Here is a 20,281-nt window from a genome sequence, read left to right on the forward strand (position 1 = left end):
GCATGATCCTAGCGAGGTGTTTTGCCCGACAGTCTTCTGTCAGCAAATGTCATCTCACGAAAGGAAACCAGAAACGAGCGGAGGGCCAGGACCGGATTATACATGTCGTCAAGTTGTTTTAAACGAGTATTGAATTTCCTGTACAATAAAAGGCCTTTGTTTTATACATCCGAGACGATGTTGTGAAATTAGATAAATCTGGTAATTAGTGTTTCGATCTGGCCAAAATAAACCAGCTACAATTGCTTTGTAATGGCGGAATTAGTGAAGGAGTTCGAATATGAAGAAAAGCGAAGTGAACGGGTCATCCAATCACGTAAAAACACTGCAGAAGAAAGAGCGAGACAGAGAAAAGAATGGAGAAAGAGAAAACAGGAGCAGAAAATGGCAAATTCCACGAATACAGCCGGATCGCAACTACCGCCACTCAACTGGGAAGAAAATGACTTGGTGCCATCTAACCCTGACGCTTTGACCTGTATTCCTGAGGATAAGGAAAAACAGGCGCCTTCCTCGAACCAATGTTTTGCTCCGGTGAATGTTAAGAAACCTCGTTTCGCAGCGCCTAAGGCAGGCAGCGGAGAGAAGAAAATGGACATGGCTTGTTCCTCAAGATGTGCCCTGATGGTTCACATGGCGGTTGGTGCCGACGCAGTTGTCGCGCACAAGACTCAGAAGCCTTATGAAAGCCCGATTGCAAAACAAACCACAATTGCTAACAGCGGATGCAAATTTGAGCGCAAAGAACTTAGGCCGGAAAACATTGAATACTTATCTAAAAATCCAGTCGGTAGTGGAAGCTTCGGAAAATGTTTTCTCGGGCGCTATAGAGGTATCGAAGTGATAGTGAAGCAAATGACTCACAATGAAACAGCGGAGGATAAAGAAAGAGCAAGGAGAGATTTACTCCATGAAGCAAAGATTGTTTCTGCTTTGGGTGACCATCCAAATCTGCCCATGATTTTTGGTGTTGCCACTAAAACTTTACCATTATGCCTCGTGACGCAATTTCACGGTGTTAAGGAAGAAAGTGTAACTCTCCATCAAGCGGCTAACGCCAGTATACTTACCATAGCAAACTGTATTTCTATATTTCAAAAGATATGTTGTGCTTTAGGCCACGTGCATTCAAAAGGCTATCTTTACAATGACATAAAAGCAAACAATGTCGTACTGGAACGAACCTCAGTCTCTGAGGAATTCAACCCAGTTCTCATTGATTTTGGGAAAAGCGGAAAGGCTTCATCGGCCCTGTTGTACCGCAGAAAAGGCAACGTTGTGAACGGCAAAGGGAAAAGCTATTTGGCCCCTGAGGTTGTAAGTGAACGACTCTACAGTGTTGTCAGTGACATTTATTCATTGGGACGAATGCTCAAGGCTATATCATGTATGGTGGGCTTTTACGAGCGGGTCCGAGGATTAGTAAAGGCGTCAACCACAGATAAGCGCTCAGAGAGACTCAGTCTTAATGTTTTCTCAAATAAGATTGCCGAAGTCAAATTTTAGGTGTAGCATCATTCATAATTAAACACGTCTATAAGCTTAAATGGTCATGTCAGAATAACTTCGTCTAAAATTGAAGTATTGTATTGTCAGTGAATTTTGTTACGAACGTGAGATCGTTAGCAATGAAATACCGTGCGTGCCACAGAATGACTAGACCCACCAGTGTAAAATTTGTTTCAATAACCAATGAATAGAATACTTCCTTGCCCATGATTCTGCCGCAACGAAAGTTTAGAAATGAATGTAAGTGGTAAAAAAGTCTTTTATTCAATTTTCAGTTGGATAAGTGAAAGAGATAAGTATTACTATTACAATTCTTGCTTTAATACAATATGTCGCGGTTGAACCTCTCACAATCGAGACAGACCTATGACTGAGTTAGGATTTTGAGTTGGATTTTGGAGGATTTCGAACAACAAGAACAGACGCGATATACATGAAGTTTTCGCAAAAAGGTGCCAAATTGTTCGAAAGATCCATTTAAACCAGGAATTTAATTTCTCTAGTTTCACGACTTTTCCCTTAGTATCGTCTGGGAATGACACCACAAAGCAAGCACCCGAAAATCCAACTCGAAATCCTAATTCGGTAATAAGGCAACCTCCCTACAATCAGCTCTTATTGTATTTTACTTTCTTCTGGTTGTTGTTAAGGACGTTCGCGCCAATTGTTTCTGTGCATCCTTACTGCGCACGCAAATTCACACGCCACGTCATGCACGAGAGCGTGCGCTAAGTAATAAAATGAACAATGATGGGCAGATGACAATTGCTGAAACTTTTCCTGGATTCAACGATCTTGGACGTTCGGTGACCCCTATTTTTCTTTTGATGGATCATTTTCTCTACCGATTTTCTGCGTTTAGCGAAAAAATGAAGAAAATCTATCGACTAGAAGTTTGAATTTTTTACAAAATGCAGCATCGAATTCCGTTCTTTTTAGCTCTTCGTTCATCTTACTAGTGACTACCCCAAGTGAGGACGGGGGGTGGGGGGCGGGAACTCCCATATGAAAATGTCTGGGATGCCCGTCGGGAAATCTGAGTTTACCCCCGAAGGAGACCAACCTGGGCGTGGTCCGAACACGGAAAAAGCTCGATCACGAACCGCTGTTCAGGACAGGAGCCCGCGCTAGTAGACCGGACTCGAGAGAGCGGCGGAAATCGAGCCTAAAAACGAAAATGAGAACGTTTCTTTTATTATTATTATTTCTTCGTGTGCACCCTAAAAGATACTTTTACAGCTAAAAATAGTGGCCTTTTGTCCTGAACACCCTAAGTGAGACGGGCAGAATCCTTGATTTATACTTCTAAGCGACACGATGACCATCCCCAACCTTTTCATATCAGATTCCCCCTGAGAATGCTACGAATAGCGAAAATATCACTAATGATGCTGTGGCTTTTTCATTTTCTCAAGGGGTGCTTAGATTCTCGGAGTGTTTCATGGCGGCATAATGCATAGTTTAGACTTCCTTCCCGGGAAGGTACTCTGTAAATCTTTGGTTAGGAGTGTGCCGCTGGGACCCTAAAACCCTTACTCTATACAAGACCATGATCAGCTTGATTTTGCAACCATATTCTAGACTAGACACCAAAAACCCCTACCCTACGCTAACTAAACCAATATCTTACAAAGTCACTTCCGAGTTTCAATTTCTACCACAGAACCGCAAGTAAAGAAAATTGTTCTGCACTAAATTTAGACACTAGCCACTTTTCAGGTAAACTATACCCCAATCTATACCAAAACTGTTTGATTTCTATACCCTATTCCAGACTAAACTACCTGAAAACCACACCCTTCGCAGAGGCACATACCCATATTGCTTAATATATATGGGAGTCGGTGGCAGATCCAGACCTTGAGCTAAGGGAGGGCCAAGTTTTGTTTTGCTTGCCCTGCCAGCTTTTCTTCCTTCTGTGATTTTTTTTCTTTTTACCCAAAATGAGGGGGCCCGGGGCCACCCGGGCCCCTCCCCTAGATCCGCCACTGGGAGTACCCCCCGGTGCTTCTTTATATGCCGGCCTCACGATATGGATATTAACGCCGACTAACATAAGCTTTCCTATGTACTCTGGAAGAACAAAGCTTTTTGACCAATCAGAGGCGCGCACAACTTAAACTGTATCACAAACACACTCATGAGGGAATCCAACTCGCCAAAGGCGGGCTCCACTGAAAACCGCCTTTGGCAAGTTGGATTCCCTCACTAAATATTATTATTATTATTATTATTATTATTATTATTATTATTATTATCGTCCTCACGTGATGTTTGCTTAGAGTCCTTAGGGCCGAGACCAAACCATGGTCCTGGGACACTAGGGGATAGCCAGTTTTTAGCTTGATAGCACCCTCCTCAAAATGTGCGCTGTACCTAGCAAGGTTATCTTTTGTAGTTCACTGATGCTTAATTGGCCGGGAATTCTTCCAAGATAAGTTTCTAGTCCCTTTTTGATAGCTCCAAGTGCTCCAATGATAACTGGTATCGTTTCCGTTCTCATACCCCACATTCGGCTTGTTTCGATTTCCAAGTCCTTATATTTGGATAGTTTTTCACTGACTTTCACGGATGTGTTTCTGTCTGATGGTACTGCCATGTCAATAAATTTACAGGTTTTCGTTTTGTGGTCTTTAATCACTATATCGGGTCTGTTGGCTGTTATTTTCCTGTCTGTGTGTATTGGCATGTCCCATAATATCGTGACATCCTCGTTTTCGGTAACTGTTTGCGGCTCATGGTCATACCACTTTTCTGATGTCTTTATATTATAGTTGCGACAGACTTTCCAATGTATATACGCGGCTGCTTTATCGTGTCTGTGGGTATATTCTGTTTTCGCGAGTTCAGGACACCCAGACACGATATGGTCAATTGTTTCGTCGTATTTGTTACACATCCTGCATAGGGGGCTAGTACCGTCTTTGATAATGCTGGCGTGGTATGATCTGGTAGCTAGGCTTTGGTCTTGGGCTGCGATTATGAATCCTTCCGTTTCTGCCTTCAGTCCACTGCTTTTGAGCCACTGGTTGGTTTTGTGGTGGTCAACATCTGCCTCCTTTATTCTCTTTGGGTATCTTCCATGTAGGGCTTTGTTCTCCCACTGCTTTGTTAATTTTTCTTGGGTCTTATTTCGTGCCATTTGTTTGGTTCTCTTTGCATATTTGGTGGTTGTTTCTTCTGCTTGTTTATCTGGTATTGTTAGGTCTAGTTCTTGTTTGAATTGTTCTGCTTGCCTTTGTATAGAGTACAATTTCTTTCTGCCATCATGTTCTTGCACTAGTTCGATTAGGGCATCATCAGTGTTCTTTAGGTATGTATCGAGCCCTATCGTGGTTGTTTTGTAGGAGGCTTCTAATTGGATAAGACCCCTACCACCAGCATTTCTTGGGAGGTAGAGTCTGTCTACATCTGCTTTTGTGTGATGCATTTTTGATAGGGTGAGTAGTTTTCTTGTTTTTGTGTCTAACCTCTTGATTTCACTCATCTTCCAGTCGATTATGTTAAAACTGTAGGTCACCACTGGGATAGCTAAGGTGTTGATTGCCTCAAATCTATTGGCAGCATTGAGCTCCGTTTTTAGGACCATCCTCACTCTGCAGTAGTATTCCTTCCTCACTCTTTCTTTCATCTTGGCATGCTGTATACCATCACCTTCATCCACGCCAAGGTATTTATATGTGTTCTCTTGGTCTAGTTCCTTGATACAGGTGTCAATGTCAAGTTGTAAATCGGAAGTTTCTGTCAGCTTTCCTCTTTTGAATGTGGCTTTAGCGCATTTGTCCAGCCCGAATTCCATCTTGATATCATTGCTGAATGTCTTTACAATATTGAGTAGGCCGGTTTGCTGGCTGTCACTTTTTGCATATGTTTTTAGGTCGTCCATATAAAAGAGGTGGCTGATTGTTCTACCCTGGGCTTCATACCCATAAGTGGTTGCCTTTAGTAATGAGCTCAGTGGAGCAAGGGCAAGACAAAACAGGAGTGGAGAGAGAGAGTCTCCTTGAAAGATTCCACTTTTGATATTGATAGGCCTTGATGTTATTGACCCTTCAGCGTGGTTGAGGTGTAACGTTGTCTTCCAACATTTCATGCTTTCTGCGATAAAGTTGACAGTCACAGGGCAGATCTTATAGATTTCCATGCACTTTATTATCCACGTGTGAGGTACACTATCAAATGCTTTTTTATAGTCTATCCAGGCTGTGGATAGGTTCTTTTTCTTGGTCTTACAGTCCTCCAGAATCATCTTGTTTATCAGGAGTTGGTCTTTGCATCCGTAGCTCCCTCTCTTACAGCCTTTCTGCTCTGATGGTAGGAGCTGGTGTTCATTCAAGAAAGTGTATGTTCGTTCTGCTATGATGGATGTCAGAATCTTATACATCGTAGGAAGACAAGTAATCGGTCTATAGTTCTTTGGGTTTTTTGTTTCTTCTGTTTTTGGTAGTAGATATGTAATACCTTCAGTAAGCCATTCTGGTGTTTCTTCGGGGTGTTCAATAACCTTTGTGTAAGCTTTTGCTAGGTCTTCATGTAAGCTGACAAGATGTTTAAGCCAGAAATTAGAAACTTTATCCTTTCCAGGTGATTTCCAGTTGCTGCTTTTGTTGATAGCAGAGGTGGTCTCTTCGACATTTATTGCTCTCCATGATTGGGCCTTAAGGTCTTTGTGCAGGTCTTCTTGCCCTTTTATCCATGCAGAGTCTTTGTTATGTGATTTTTCTTTCTCCCAGATGTTACTCCAGAGATCCAAAACTTCTTCCGGCTGCGGTGGTTCATCCACACCAATCTTTTTCTTTCCCAGTTCACGGTAGAACTTTTTGCCGTCCTCTTTGAAGATCTTATTTTGCCGGAAATGTTTGTTTCTTTTTTCAAATCTCTTTATCCTTTGCGCCTTAGCTTGTATTTGTTGTTTCAATTTTTCTTTGATAATTGGCACATCCCCAGGTTTTTTGATGTCGTAGCGTTTCTCAATCTCTTTCCTTTTTCTCTCCCTGATGTTTGAACCGTTCTGTATTTCCGTCAGAATCGAAAGGTCACTTCGCTTTTTTTGGATCTCTTTCTTAATTTTTGCTTTCCAAGCAGGCTCTTCTGTTTTTTGTGTATGCGACTGTGTTGTCTTGGTTTTAGGCCTATTTTCTCTGTCATTATCGAGGCAGTGGCGTATACAATTTGGTTTATGCCAGTTATAGTGAGTGGTCCATCGATGCCTTCTTTGATTTCTTTAATGGCTTTGTTGGCTGTGTCAATTGTATCACGGGCACGGCGATCTTTCTTTATCTTTGGCAGTAGTGGCCTCTCAGTCATTTCCTGGTATTTGACTGTTTCCCACTTTCTCAGTATATCATTTTTCATTGCTATCATACTCTCCTCTTGCTTCGTTTCTGTAGGTTTTTGTGTTCTTCCAGCACTTTCAGGTAATGTGGAAGTGTTTTCGTCCACATTTGCTTCAACCATCTCTTGTTTGTCAGTGTCTTCAATCCCAAGTATTGATCTGTTCAATTCCTCTGGAATGGAGGTGGTTTGCCTTACCTTTGCTCGTATGGTTTCAAGTTCCATTTCAGTGAGTCTTTTACTCTTGATAATGTCCCTGCGAACATTAGCGAGTTTGTTTGCATCAAGGTTTGGCTTGCTGTGGGGTTTTGTAGCCGCCAGATGTTATATGCAGCCTTGGTGGTAGTAGTCTCAGAGGGGTTATTCGTAGCTTTGTAAAATGCTTCCATCACTTGTTTATACTCCTCTCTAGTCCATTTCTGTCTAGTTCCTTTCAAGGGATTTCCGGTGGATGTAGCTAGAGGGCCTCTGTGAGGGTTGTCCTCGTTGTGGATGTCCTCTAGTACTTCGTGAGCGGAGTTTGTTCCAGTAGCTGACTTTTCGATCCCAGCCTGGTTCCCCGCTGGGGGACGCGGCCCTTGTTGATCCGCGGGACGACCGATGCGGCATGAATTATTCCTAGTACGACTTTTCATATTTGTAGTGCTCGTAACCCAGAGCAGGGTGGCTGCGAGGTTGCTAGCACTTGCCAAAGGTGCCACCCCAGACTCTGGTGGGCGGGAGCGTCCAATTTCCCGAAGTAGGCTAAAGCGTGAGCTTGTCCTACTCCATGCCCTTATTATTATTATTATTATTATTATTATTATTATTATTATTATTATTATTATTATTATTATTATTATATGTTAGCTTTTTAAGCTACCTCTGGCTGCCGCTGTACCGGGCAAAACAATATCTTCCCTTACCCACCCGACCCATTGTTGCCAAAGAGATAGAGAGATAGCCACTTGAGTGTTGAAAGTAATTTGCGATTACTTTAGTTTTACAGTACCACGCTAAGCTTTTAGCTGGAAAACATGCGCCACTTTTTCATCCAATCAGAAGTGAATCCTTCCTTGCTCGCACGCGTTTTCCCGCGCTTTGCGTCGGCTACAAGTTTTAACTGGCTCTCTAGATTTGTCTGCGAGATTTGTGATTGGCCAGGGTGATTAATTTTGTTTTTGTTTTGAAAGCTATCCCACTTATCGATATCAAATACTTCGCAAACTCAAAATGCCTTAAAAGTCAAGAAGACGCGGAAGTCCTTCTTTCAGTCTTAGGGTTAGGGTTAAGGTTTGTCTCTAAATGTTCCGCCAAAACTTCAGAAAAACGTTGCCAGGTGATTTTCTATATAATTTTACCCTCGATAACTCGAACCATGAGCTTGAGCTTTGAACCAGTAGCCAGTACCAGTAGGCTTTGTGCCAGTAGCCCGTCATTGTTCTCTTTAAAAAAACCTGTACAGTTCACAGTTCCTGGACTTCTCCCTGCTGCTTTCCTTTGTTATATTTTTCACATAACGTTACGTTTCGATTTATACAGTAATTTAGAGATGTATTGTTTTATTTTCAATCGACTTCTCTATTCTGTACTTAAATTTGATTAAAATATACACTGCATGAACAGAATAACATTAAATACCGTTTTTTTCCTTATTTCCGGTCATTTGTTCTCAACTCCCGATAACTTGAACCTTTTTCAATTTCCCTTGAAGGTTCGAGTTATCGACATACGACTGTACTACTTTATGAAAAGTATGTTGGCCCGTAAAGATAATTTTTTAAGTTGCTATAAACGTTATTTTTTTTAATTGTGGGATTTTTAATTATGTGTACTTTCCCCAAAAAATTTTCTTTCAACAATGACGTCTTATATCGTTCAACTTCCAAATAAAATATTTATTAGGAGCTTTGACTTTTGCAATATTGACATTTGATTTTATCGCATGCTATCGTACTTTGTTGGCTGGTAAAGACTGCTAAGTTATTCCGGCTTAAGACGAACCAGTAACAAGACATGAAATATCTTTGATTGCGTTTCAAAATTATATACTGTACTGCTGTTGTTAGCGCTGAAAAGAATACTGTTTCAGTATTTACCGTAAATATTGCCTGGGCATTTCCAATGTATCTAACGCAGCTGTTAATTAAATATCGGTAACATGCATAAGACAGAGGAAATTCGCGTTCCCTGTAATAAGCGTCGGAAGAACCAAACTGTCATAACAGATTTCTGTTGGCGATAAATTCGAGCACCAACTGTCAATTAGAAACAAAGAAACCATTGTCCTAATTAACATATTACTGAGCAGCTGCTGCAGAATGCTTCATTTTAAAAGCTTAAGATTTTGCTCCTGAAGTATTTTTGTAAATCTTGTCGGCAGCGTTCCGGATTCGAGCGGTGCTCTAAATTAGCTGCATCGTTTCTAAAACGAAAGCTGTTTACTGCGTTTTAGACTGAGAAATTCGTCACGGTCACTACAAAAAGGTAAGCAGGGCTCTTTAATCGACACCTTGTGCTTTAAAATAGCTTTTTTTGCAAAATGGCAACCAAAGACTTGTTATCTGTCTTATATTATTTTAAACCTTCGTTTGTTGAAAAGGAAAGACGGCGATTTCGTAAACAAACCAGGAAAATGCCTTGTAATAGTGTAGTGAACTATTCAACGATGGCAATAGCCTTGTTTAGTGCAACTGATTGTCTATCGTGCTTGAATATTTACAAGAATCAACACGAAAAAAGAACAACAATTGTAAAAAAAAAATTGACACAGTTTTGAAGGAAACTGTAGAACATTAAGACAACTTTCAGGTTAGATTGCATGGCGAATATGTCAAGGAAAAAACAAACCTAAAAGCTGATATTTCTGAGTGAATGCCAAACAATATTTTCCTGCCAAAACTGATTACAGCGATACCAATGTAAGGCCACAATGTTAATTATAGATTAAGCCTTTTCTACAGAAATTATCTCACCAAAAAAATTACTCTTCTTTTATTTTTCAACAGTTAGGTACAAGTGAAAATTACATTTAAGGCAGAAATTGTATTGACAAAGTTTTTGCTAAATTTACTTTCAGCGCAAATAATATATTTTGCAACTGGGGTAACAAATTATATCAAGATATACCGTCGAGACTGTGTAATAAACATTGGTACTTGGCAAACATGTGAAGAAACCCCCGCTGGAAACGCCAATGTTATCTTACATTTATATGAAAAAGATTCTCTCAGTATAATTCATGTGCTCTATCAAAATAAGTAACTTAGATGGCTGAACTTAACAGATTACTTTACGAGTATCAGCTGCTAGATTCAGTATGACCACATATAGTTTGGTTTCAAGATGAGGAGAGAAGAAACAATTCTTTTTCGAGAAAAGATTCTAATCTACTGTTAGCCCTTACGGTTCATACAGCAAGAAATCGTATAATTGATAATTTCTCAGCCCTAACTGAATAATATATTGGAATCTGTTCACAAATGTACGCATAGAAAACCAATATTTTTACTAGCATCGTAACATGCATAGTAAACTGTCTTCTTTTCCTCCCCTTTGCTAGGCTAAAAAAAAGCTAAAATCCAATATTTTAGAAACGTAGAAACGTCCCCGGCTAGGGATCGTTTGGCCTACGTGAGGGACGGGAGAGTTGGTTAGACATCTGATGTCAAACTTGTTAAAAAGACTGAAAATTAAGCAAAAAAATTGACAGAATTTACAAGGCGCTGAATGTTAAAGCAAGTTCTATCTTCTTCCTTGTTGTTTCAGTATGGTAACTTTGAAATCGATAATCTGTTAAAAACAGTTTTAAACCATAGCATTTAGCTAAACAGTTTTATCAAATCAATTTATATTGCCGCTAACAGAAAATATTAACGTGAGAAATTCTTCATTGCAGAGGTGTGGGTTTAACATCTAATTTGATGTTAATGACAGAAACATTAGCTAATCCATGAATACGTGTTTGTTCCATTAACAGTTTTTCGTTTCTTTATCGATGTTGTGTAAACTGCTGTACTTTTTTTTTACTTTTTTTTTTCTTAGTAAAAGGTTCACCGATTAAATTTCAGTGATATTACGATCGTAGAGCTCTTAGAAGCCTGGATCAGTTTTACAACAAACAAAATTTAATAGCTAATATGTTTGAACAATAATATTTATTCCTATGAAAACTTTGGTTTCATTACTTACATACAAGACTTCGTACAAAAAGTAATGATTTTTCAACAATAGATTTATTTTGTTTTGTTTTTTTACTTGTCTATTGAAAGATGCAATGCCTTTAAACACATAGTTTAGATTTAAGACTAAATAAACCTCACTCAGAAAAAAAAAAGTCACTGATCTAGGTTAAGGAGAAAATGAAGGCTACTATAATAACTGTTTGTTCCATTAACAGTTTTTCGTTTCTTAATCGATGTTGTGTAAATTGCAGTTCTTTTTAAATGCTAGACTTTTTCTAAGTACCGGATTAAATTTCAGTGATAATGCGATAGTGGAGCACGTAGAAGGCTTGGGTAAGTTCTACAACAAACAAAATTAATAGCTAATGTTTTTAACGATAATATTTGCCCTTTTAGAATCTTTGGTTCCTTTTAGTACTTACGCACAGGACTTCCCCGAAACAAACCCACAAAAGGTTTTTTTAACAATATACTCATTTTATTTTTGTTTTTTGTTTTGTTTTTGCCTTCTGCCGGAAGACACACTGTTTTAGAAACATGTTTAAGATTTTTGTCTAAATAGATGTCACTCAGTCAATTTAGTGACCAGGTCAAGAATAAAATAAAGGCTTTTTTCAAAAAAAGTACATCAATGTTTTCACTTCCCCTAAAACTAAAAATTTCATACTTGAAACAACGTTTATTTGTAGTGAACGATTTAAGGAGACCGTCGTGATGGTGTTGCAAATGGCGTCGAGAAACAAAAATGGCGGAATCTTCTGTCATTTAGTTTTGAACAGTTTTTTTGTCTATTTCAATTCATTCTAAACAATATGTACTCTGACTGAAAATTTGGCCCATTTCGTTTGCTCTATTAATTGTTCTACAAACGCAAATCAAACTGAAATGGCGAATAAGAGCGCCTAAAGTGATAACGACTGCAGTATTAAAAAGATTAGCTTTAGAGACTAACAGAGCTTAAATAACAGCATTTTCGACGCATTTTATTCAATTCATTCATAAGCATTATGTATATTTTCTACATCTCTTTAAAATACCACTGTCAATCATGCGCATGCGCGGTCAGGCGAGAGAAAAGAAAAAATTATTAACTAGATGATATTCCGTTGCCAAATGTAAGAAAAAATAAAAGCCTAGAATTTTTAGAAAATTACCAGACGGTACATAAATTTTAATATTTATGGAAATTGGTAAATTGTTAATGGTTAAAAGGCACATGTTTTAAGAACTTCTTGGGGAAAAAAATATCTTTCTATTACCATGGCCAAGCTGGTTCAATCAAATTTGGAAAAGCCTGTTGAAAGTTATTCATAAATTGAAGACAGACATCTTGTTTTACTTTCTTCATGCAGCTGGTAATTTTGCTTTTATGTTATAACGTCTCAAATGTAAAAGATCTTTTTTTAGAAAAGGAAAAAGTAATATTACAGTAACTTCTATCAGATATGATCTAATCTCATCAGTTCTTATTAACAAAGAGCTTAATTTTGAACTTTGGCAGTAATTGCCTGCGTTTCTCATAACACCGTGTACATTTATAAAATACGTATTCTAAGATAAGCTGTACATAAGAAGCGCCGAAAGTAGACATAGATATAGAGAAATTAAAACGCGTCTGATTTTTTGACATTTTGTATTAACAAAGCCACTATTTTGAATTTTCCGACATTCGTTTACTGTTTATATTTGCTTTGTAGTGAGTGCGGTCTGCCCGACCCATCATCTCAACAGAAAGGCGCAAAATTATATCTTTACTTTCAAAGGAGAAAGGCCGAACAGTTGTGGGGAAAAGAAAAGGCTTTGTAAATATTTCAAATTGAAACAATGATTTTAATTCTTTCATTATTAATTTCCAGGCTTTGCCACGAAGACAGCCCTTCTGCCTCAAGACATTCAGAATAAAAGTTTTTTCTGTTTTTATAAAGCTAGAAAGCATATGTCGAATTCTGTTAATTATTGTTTTCAATAAAATTGCTTATATGGAGACCTATTCGCTTAGTTTCATTTCCTTGAAAAAGCGGATAAAATAGTCTAAAAACTAGACATTGCCAAGCAATTAAAATTTGTCTGCTTGAAGACAGTTAAGTGCCTGAAGGTTTAAAACTAAACAAATCTAAATGCGTGGATGCGGTTGTTTCATTGGAAACATATTCGACCGTTAGTCGAACAGCAAATATAAAACAGCAAATACAAAACCATCTGTAACTTTTTCTACTCATTGTTTTTAGAAAATACTTCCAATCTGACACTTTTCATCTACTGTTATAACTAGGAATCGTTCCGTATTTTTCCAGTGCTATTTCTTAATCATCTCATAGTGTTGTTCTTGGAAAAACGGATGAAAACATCATCTGAAAGAAACTAGACTAAACCTAATTAAAAATTCCTCTACGAGGGGCACATTTACTTCCTGAAGGTTTCAAACTTAGCTCTGAGAATAAGTGTATGGGCAAAAGTTTTCTAAAAGAAGACATGTTCTCAAGTTAGTCGGTAAGTGTAACCGGTATAAATAATCTGCAGCTTTTTTTGTAGTTGCTGTAGGAAATTTTTGTGACTCAAAAACTCTCATTCGCTTTTTAAAGATGGAGGTTGTTTAGTATTAGAAATAAAAAATCCAACAAGAATTGAATTTATTAATGTACTTCATGACTAATAACTTTTAAAGAAGCGTCTTGAAAATGTTTTCTAAATTTGTCAAACAGTTGCCTTTTTTGTCCTTTTTTAGCCTTTTCATGCTTTGCTATCTATTTTTTGACATTTTCTCCGTTTTATTCTCAAGGATGTACCGTGCATCTCAAGAAGGGACATTATATTTATCGCGAAAAAGCACGTTTATATTCATAATAATTTTTTCTTCATTGTATGCTTATGTATTCTATGGTATGGTGCGGTGCCTCGATCAAAACTAAACTAAAGCTACATGAATTAACTATACACGGTTAAAAGCACCGACTTATATAAGATATATTGCAAGATTTCACAGACAGATAATTAATATCAAGCACGTGAAGGTTAATTTTGAAATCGACTGAGCACAACGCCTACAAGCTCTGACTTAATTACATAGTTTCCTCTCAGGTCATCAGTAACTTTATTTTCATGATTGAGTACCTGATCATGTATTGATAATTCGTAACAGAAGTTAGATTTTGATCAAATGACAAGGTCTAGATTATTTCAGTGTAATAAAACAGAAGTCTAGCTTGGCTCAACGTTTTCATCACAAAGCTTTTTAACAGACAGACCTCAAATTTGCTAATGCAATTTCATGTTTTGACCTCCATATCTCTTAAGTGTAAACTGATCGACTGGTTAACGGCTAAGATGCGGCGACCAGAATATTTAAATGACAGCTGAAAAAAGTCAAAAACGTTAACTGACAACTGAAAAACTGGCTCAAAAGGACCTTTGTGTCTCCCCACCGAAATATTCTTAAGTAATAGTTGTTTAACAGGATAAGCATATAAAGCGTGCAAGTCAATATAGCGTGCAAGTTAATAAAGCGATACTCTTTGCACGCAAAACGAGCCTATGAAACAGTACATGTTAGGCACGTACCGCGTGCTAAGAACTAGGAACCTATACATTCTGTATGCTTTACGTTCCAATAATGATTTATTGAATATGATGAAGTAGTTTTCTTTTAACTTCAGACATGCAGCAGCTGTGTCTTATTTCAGTTGCTTTATTTACGATCCATCAACATCGCTCACAGTTTCAAGTTGACGGAGGATGCCCAGCAAGCGAAGAGAACGGAAAGCAGGACTGGCGTTTTGCTGTGTTTGAACGCAAAGAAAAAGGTACATTAATACTCAGTTGTGTATAAAATCTACACAGAGCCTTACTGGCCAAGTGCTTAGCACGTTTGAGTTTTGTCAAGAAGCCTGAGTTCAAGAACTGGCCACAGTCATCGTGTCGAGTCCTCGGACAAGACAGTTTACTCTGACAGTGCATCTTTCCACCTTGTAATGTATACATTTGCATTTTGTTGAGCAACACAACAGATTAGTCTTGAGTAAGAGCCGCAGTTCGGGAAAGGAGCCCTTTCTACACTGGACTCGAGAAATGGATCCTGTATACGTAATGAATAGATTTAAAATAGATTGAACCCATTTCTGTGACCACTTCTTATGTGCTCTGTTTTTTATTTCTCTCAGGCATTTTTCGCAGTTTTCTCTATTTTTGAGTTGGAAGGGATAAAAAAAACACTTAATGACTGACCCCACTGAGGATCTCGGGGAAACAAAACTCACTGTTTCCCGTGGGGCCAGTCATTAAGTTCTTATGGATACCTTGAAACCTGTCGTGATCATTGCTCTGTCCTTTCCTTCAACAGGTAAAGCACTCAAAAATCACGTTTTCGACTCGAAAATTGTTCGTTCAGAAACGGAATGTACTTTAACCTGTCTACTGAATGCGCAGTGTGAATCGTTCAACTTCCAAGACAACAGTGTGGGTGCCCGCCATATTTGCGAACTCAACGATCAGACAAGATTGACAAAATCACATGACTTACTGCCGCGAAATGGTTTCTCGTACTACGGCTCTGAATTGGTGAGAAAGTAAATAAGATTGCCATACCTCGACATGCATCTGTCTTATAACGAATACCTTTGCAAGCTCTTTCTTCTCTTCCGACAGTTACCTAGACTAGTAATATAACTTTCCCTTTGAGGTGGTGAACGGCCGATTACACTTAAGGCGGCTCAAAACGGTTTACAATACTTTCCAAGACTTAGATTTCGATGGGTTTTTTTTATTACTCTTGATCAGTTGATGCTACAAGCATGGTATCAAAAAGCCTGCCCAACATTTGGTTAACACGTTGGTATCATTTTCGTGACACAACTGTCACAACATATAGCAATAGTATTACCTGCTAAAAACACCCTTAATTATAGTGATAGTCTTGGAGACTGCTGGAAACTGTTTTTAATTCACTTTAACAGTACTTGAGCTTAAAAAGAGGTTTCCTTGCACACATCCCTTGTCACGTGTTCATAATGAAGTCCGATTTTCGTAAACGTACTGACATCCGCGTGCTTATTTTTTAACCTTTACAAACAGTGTAACCATGCATTTGTTGTCATAGAAACCGTGTTTAAACGTGATTTGTCAGAACGGTGGAACATGCCAGCCAGTGTTTGACAGTATAGAGGCCCCCTTCTGCTGTCAATGTAAACAACGCTACGTGGGTCAACACTGCCAACATCTTAAGGGTAAGGATTAAAAATTAGTTATTGCCGTTTACCTTTACAAGATTGCAATCAGTTATCGTGGAATTTAGCAGATGAACTCCAATATTTAAAGATAGGTGGCGCGGTGGCTTAAAATGGTCGCTTTCAGGACTACAGATCGAGTTCTGGACGCACTCGACAATGCGTTCTTGGGTAAGACACTTAACTCTCAAAGTGCCTGTCTCCACCCAGAGGTATAAATGAGCACCGAAAGCCTGGAATTGAATATTGGTGCAAAGACCGACTTTGTGATGGATTGGCATCTCATACAGGGTGAAGTAGAAAACTCGAAAACGTAACGGTTCACTTAGCCTTCAGTCTCATTAAAAACAAGTGATTACAAATTAACATTTGCATTTCTTGAATTTAAATACATTGTAACTATAACGATATTTGTAATGAGAAAACTAAAGAGGTTGTCCAGTGTTGCTTTGTTACATGTAAGAGTCTTAAAAATACTCCAAGTTGCTGCTTCCAGAAGTACTCCGCATGTTTCGTTCGGAACGGAACATCGGAACTGTCTTTGATATTTACTCATTCCATGGCTCGATTCTCATCGAAGAATATAATTAGGAATAGAATAAAATTAGTAATGTCGAGGGCCATTTCTTTAGGTTGGTTTCCAGATTGCGGAGAAACTCTTACCATTATGGAACGATTATCTCAATCTTTTTTGTCCAACAAATGTTAAGAAGTCACCCGTGCCTTTCTCCATAGATAGTCCATGCAATCTATCCTTTAGGCCTCCCCTTCTTCTCGATGATAACAATTTTCAAGATATCTCTCGGCAGGTTTCCGTTTTACCGGTAGCAGTTCAGGAGATCACGCTTCCGTCCCAGTCAAGGGAAACATAGAGATGACGTCATTGACTGTTTGCCTTCGATTCAAAGCCAGTCAAGTTGAATATGGAATAAGCACCCCGGTGTCATACGTCACCGGGGATTTCACTGCTGCTTTGCAGTTTCTTGCAAATAGAACGACAAGGGTTTATGTTAAAGATCAATACAGGTAACTTAATCTTTGGAAACCCCCATTTTTTATTATCCAACTGTATGGAGCACAAAGTTTAAAAAAGTGCTTCGAGCAGGTTCAGAGCTACCTAAGATATTTGAAAAATGATGGTGGTTATGAACCATCTGCTATCTTTTTGTAACTTGGGAACCTCTTGCGTCACAAAAATGACCATGATTTGTTTGCCAATGACTTATTTTGACAATCTTGTGATGTTTTCAGTGATTTTCTTTATGTGTCTCTATTGGACGATACCTGGCATCACATATGTTTCACGTGGGAAAGCATTGGCGGAAATCTCTCGTTATATACAGACGGACTTCTGATTGGACAAAAGCAGAGTGTACATCCGGGACTGACCTTAAACAGCACAGGGTCGTTGGTAATTGGACAGCTTCAGAAAACCATTGGCGGGCAATTTTACTTGAATGAATCTTTTCTCGGAGATGTTGCAGACGCGAATGTTTGGAAAGATGAGTTGACTCAGGCTGTTATAGAGAAACAGTCAGATGTTTGTTATGGTCAATGGGGAGACTTACTTGATTGGTCTGTATTTTCAAATGGGTCGTTACAGTTTCACAAGGAAGCCGATAGTATTCCTTCAGAATGTTCAGGGTTTGGTGAGTATCAATCAATCAGTCAGTCAATCAATCAATCAGTCAGTCAATCAATCAATCAGTCAGTCAGTCAGTCAGTCAGTCAATCAGTCAATCAATCGATGGATCGATCGATCAATCAATAATCAATTAATCAATCAATCAATCAATCAATCAATCAGTCAATCAGTCAGTCAGTCAGTCAGTAAGTCGGCCAGTCAGTCAATCACTTAGCTAGTCAGTCAGTCAGTCTGTCAGTCAGTCAATCAATCAATCAATTAGTCAGTTAGTCAGACAATCAGTCAATCAATCGATGGATGGATGAATCAATCAATAATCAATCAATCAGTCTGTCAGCCAGTCAGTCAGTCAATCAGTCAATCAATCAATCAATCAATCAGTCGATCGATCACTCATTCAGTCAGTCAGTGAGTCAGTCAGTCAGTCCATCAGCCGAACCAATCAATCGAACGACTGAAAAATAGACTCCTCGATGACTCGATCTCTCGATCAATTAATCGATCAGATCAACGATTTGATCGATCAGTGAATCAATGAACCAGGAATAATTCATAACTAACTAAGTGATTAATTAGTCAATTAACTAATTTGTTAGTAATTGCATCAATTTTCACCACGTAGTAAAAAGCGATCTACTAAGCCAGGGTTATTATAAGGAATACTAGGACATGAAAGTAAATTAAAAAACAAGGCAAGAACATCAGAAGATAAATTTCCTCTCGGATTGGTATGTTATCAGCTCACGGAATGGACAAACACTGTTTTTCAAACGCGGTTTTTTAGTGGCAAACCTTGACTAAACCAGGGCTTCCTTATCACCCACAAATTGACGAAGAAAGAACATCTTATACTAACCATTTAAACTAAAAACGTTTTTGTTTTTTGTCAAATTGCTGTGTTCTATATTCCCAGATCCTTTGACAAACTACGATCTCGAATTTCCGAGGAAGACTGACGACGACTATGTTCTGGGTCCCAGGCTTCCAGTGCTCTCGGCTTTCACTGTTAGTTTCTTTGTGAGCTTCACGCACCCAGGAGACAAAACCTACATAAACTACTTTGGCAAGGGACACTTGAATGAAATATTTATTCACGAGAGAAAGAAGCACTTTACAGTTCGCATCAGATCAAAACCCAGGTAGAATATCAATTCTCTTGGATGACTGGACATACGTAAATACTTTGGGGCTAATTATGAGAATTCAGTTGTACATCAAGACATCATAAGCTCTGTCGATAACTTTCCTTGACCTCATTACTTGTCTAAAAAATTCAGAGAGATTGGGAAAATTGAGGCTGGCTTTTGGGAAGGTAGTTGAGAGTTTTTATTCTATTGCACTCCAGGTTGCACAACTTCGTTGTTTCACCTGACGGTCTATGGCACCATGTTGCTGTGACGTGGGAAAATATCAACGGGACTTATGAGATATTCGTGGACGGCCAGCTAAAGGAAAAAGGACACGGCCTGCAGAATGGAGCCTTGATCAGAAACGGGGGACACATAATTCTTGGAAATGACAAAGATAGTTCTGGTTTTCAAGAGAGAGACGCTTATAAGGGAAATATTTCTCGAGTGAATTTCTGGGACTACGTGCTTCCGAGAAAAACAATTGTGTTACTTTCCAAACGCTGCGGGAAAGAAAATGGCGAGTTAGTAGCTTGGAAGGACTTTAGGGCGGGAACTTTTCATGGAGTGATCAACATCCGGGAGCCTTCATCGTGTAAGAGGCTCCAATGAGAAAAGAGGCACGTGCGATACCGGCCGAATTTTATAAATCTGCCTTGTCTCAAGGAAATTATCTGTAAAATCTAAAAGTACACAAGTATGCGATGTCTCATCAAAAGATGACGAAACGAAAAATGTCACGCTTGTAGATCATGTCATGTCGGACAAAGGTTACCCGTTGAGTATCCAGGCCTTGTGTTCATGAAGCCACGATATCAACTTGGCATTCTTCGTTAACTATCGCACAAGTTCACCACGGTCTAATATTATTTTTATTAGCTATAGGTATTGCGACCTTTTATGAATTTATGGGACACGGTTAAAAACTTTAAAAGAACTTGACACTTACGCCTTGGCGCAAGTGCAAGTGTAGACTGTTTTTATTGGTTCAATTTCAAACTTTGGTTATTGGTTCAAGTTTAAACTTGGTCTGAAACCTGGAACAAGTCGTAGAGGCAAAAGAAACTGCAGTAAGCTTTTTTTATATACCATTAACGCTCTAGTAAACAATAATGATACTGAAAGTGAAGAATGATCATCGCATTCTTCACTTTCATCTACAACCGCAGTTCATATATGAATTATTTCATATAAACTTGACAATAATGATACTATTATAATAAAATACTTCTTAAGCACCATAATTCAGAAAGTGTAATGGCGCTCTTTGAGATGAGTCGATTA

General features: G+C 38.7%; 3 protein-coding genes across 3 annotated transcripts; 2 read left to right on the top strand and 1 right to left on the bottom strand.

Moving 5' to 3' along the window:
• The first annotated feature begins 249 nt into the window (after window positions 1–249).
• Window positions 250–2,274, top strand: LOC110059476 (uncharacterized). The gene has a single exon (XM_020766168.2). The coding sequence runs from the start codon at window positions 253–255 to the stop codon at window positions 1,504–1,506; it is 1,254 nt and encodes a 417-aa protein (XP_020621827.2). The 5' UTR covers window positions 250–252; the 3' UTR covers window positions 1,507–2,274.
• Window positions 2,275–3,742: 1,468 nt separating this feature from the next.
• LOC149101414 (uncharacterized) lies at window positions 3,743–7,478 on the bottom strand. The gene is made up of 2 exons (XM_089276442.1): window positions 7,042–7,478; window positions 3,743–6,731 (listed from the first exon to the last, which is right to left on the bottom strand). The coding sequence occupies exons 1-2, from the start codon at window positions 7,476–7,478 to the stop codon at window positions 3,848–3,850; spliced, it is 3,321 nt and encodes a 1,106-aa protein (XP_089132568.1). The 3' UTR covers window positions 3,743–3,847.
• A 1,649-nt stretch (window positions 7,479–9,127) lies between these two features.
• Window positions 9,128–20,241, top strand: LOC110059472 (uncharacterized). Its single transcript, XM_020766164.2, has 8 exons — window positions 9,128–9,309; window positions 14,660–14,806; window positions 15,343–15,560; window positions 16,099–16,225; window positions 17,035–17,251; window positions 17,477–17,874; window positions 18,784–19,009; window positions 19,216–20,241. The coding sequence occupies exons 2-8, from the start codon at window positions 14,662–14,664 to the stop codon at window positions 19,607–19,609; spliced, it is 1,725 nt and encodes a 574-aa protein (XP_020621823.1). The 5' UTR covers window positions 9,128–9,309; window positions 14,660–14,661; the 3' UTR covers window positions 19,610–20,241.
• The last annotated feature ends 40 nt before the right edge of the window (window positions 20,242–20,281 follow it).

The sequence above is a fragment of the Orbicella faveolata genome, unplaced genomic scaffold (assembly GCF_042242905.1).
Source record: "Orbicella faveolata isolate gen_17 unplaced genomic scaffold, um_ofav_v1 contig_4, whole genome shotgun sequence".
Taxonomy (NCBI): Eukaryota; Metazoa; Cnidaria; class Anthozoa; order Scleractinia; family Merulinidae; genus Orbicella; species Orbicella faveolata.

Coding starts and splice junctions, on each gene's coding strand:
- LOC110059476 (XM_020766168.2), top strand. CDS start 253: ATGGCGGAATTAGTGAAGGAGTTCGAATATGAAGAAAAGCGAAGTGAA.
- LOC149101414 (XM_089276442.1), bottom strand. CDS start 7,478: ATGAAAAGTCGTACTAGGAATAATTCATGCCGCATCGGTCGTCCCGCG. Junction 6,732..7,041: donor TTGAAACCATACGAGCAAAG/GTAAGGCAAACC, acceptor AAGCCATTAAAG/AAATCAAAGAAGGCATCGAT.
- LOC110059472 (XM_020766164.2), top strand. CDS start 14,662: ATGCAGCAGCTGTGTCTTATTTCAGTTGCTTTATTTACGATCCATCAA. Junction 14,807..15,342: donor GTTTGAACGCAAAGAAAAAG/GTACATTAATAC, acceptor TTCCTTCAACAG/GTAAAGCACTCAAAAATCAC. Junction 15,561..16,098: donor CGTACTACGGCTCTGAATTG/GTGAGAAAGTAA, acceptor TTGTTGTCATAG/AAACCGTGTTTAAACGTGAT.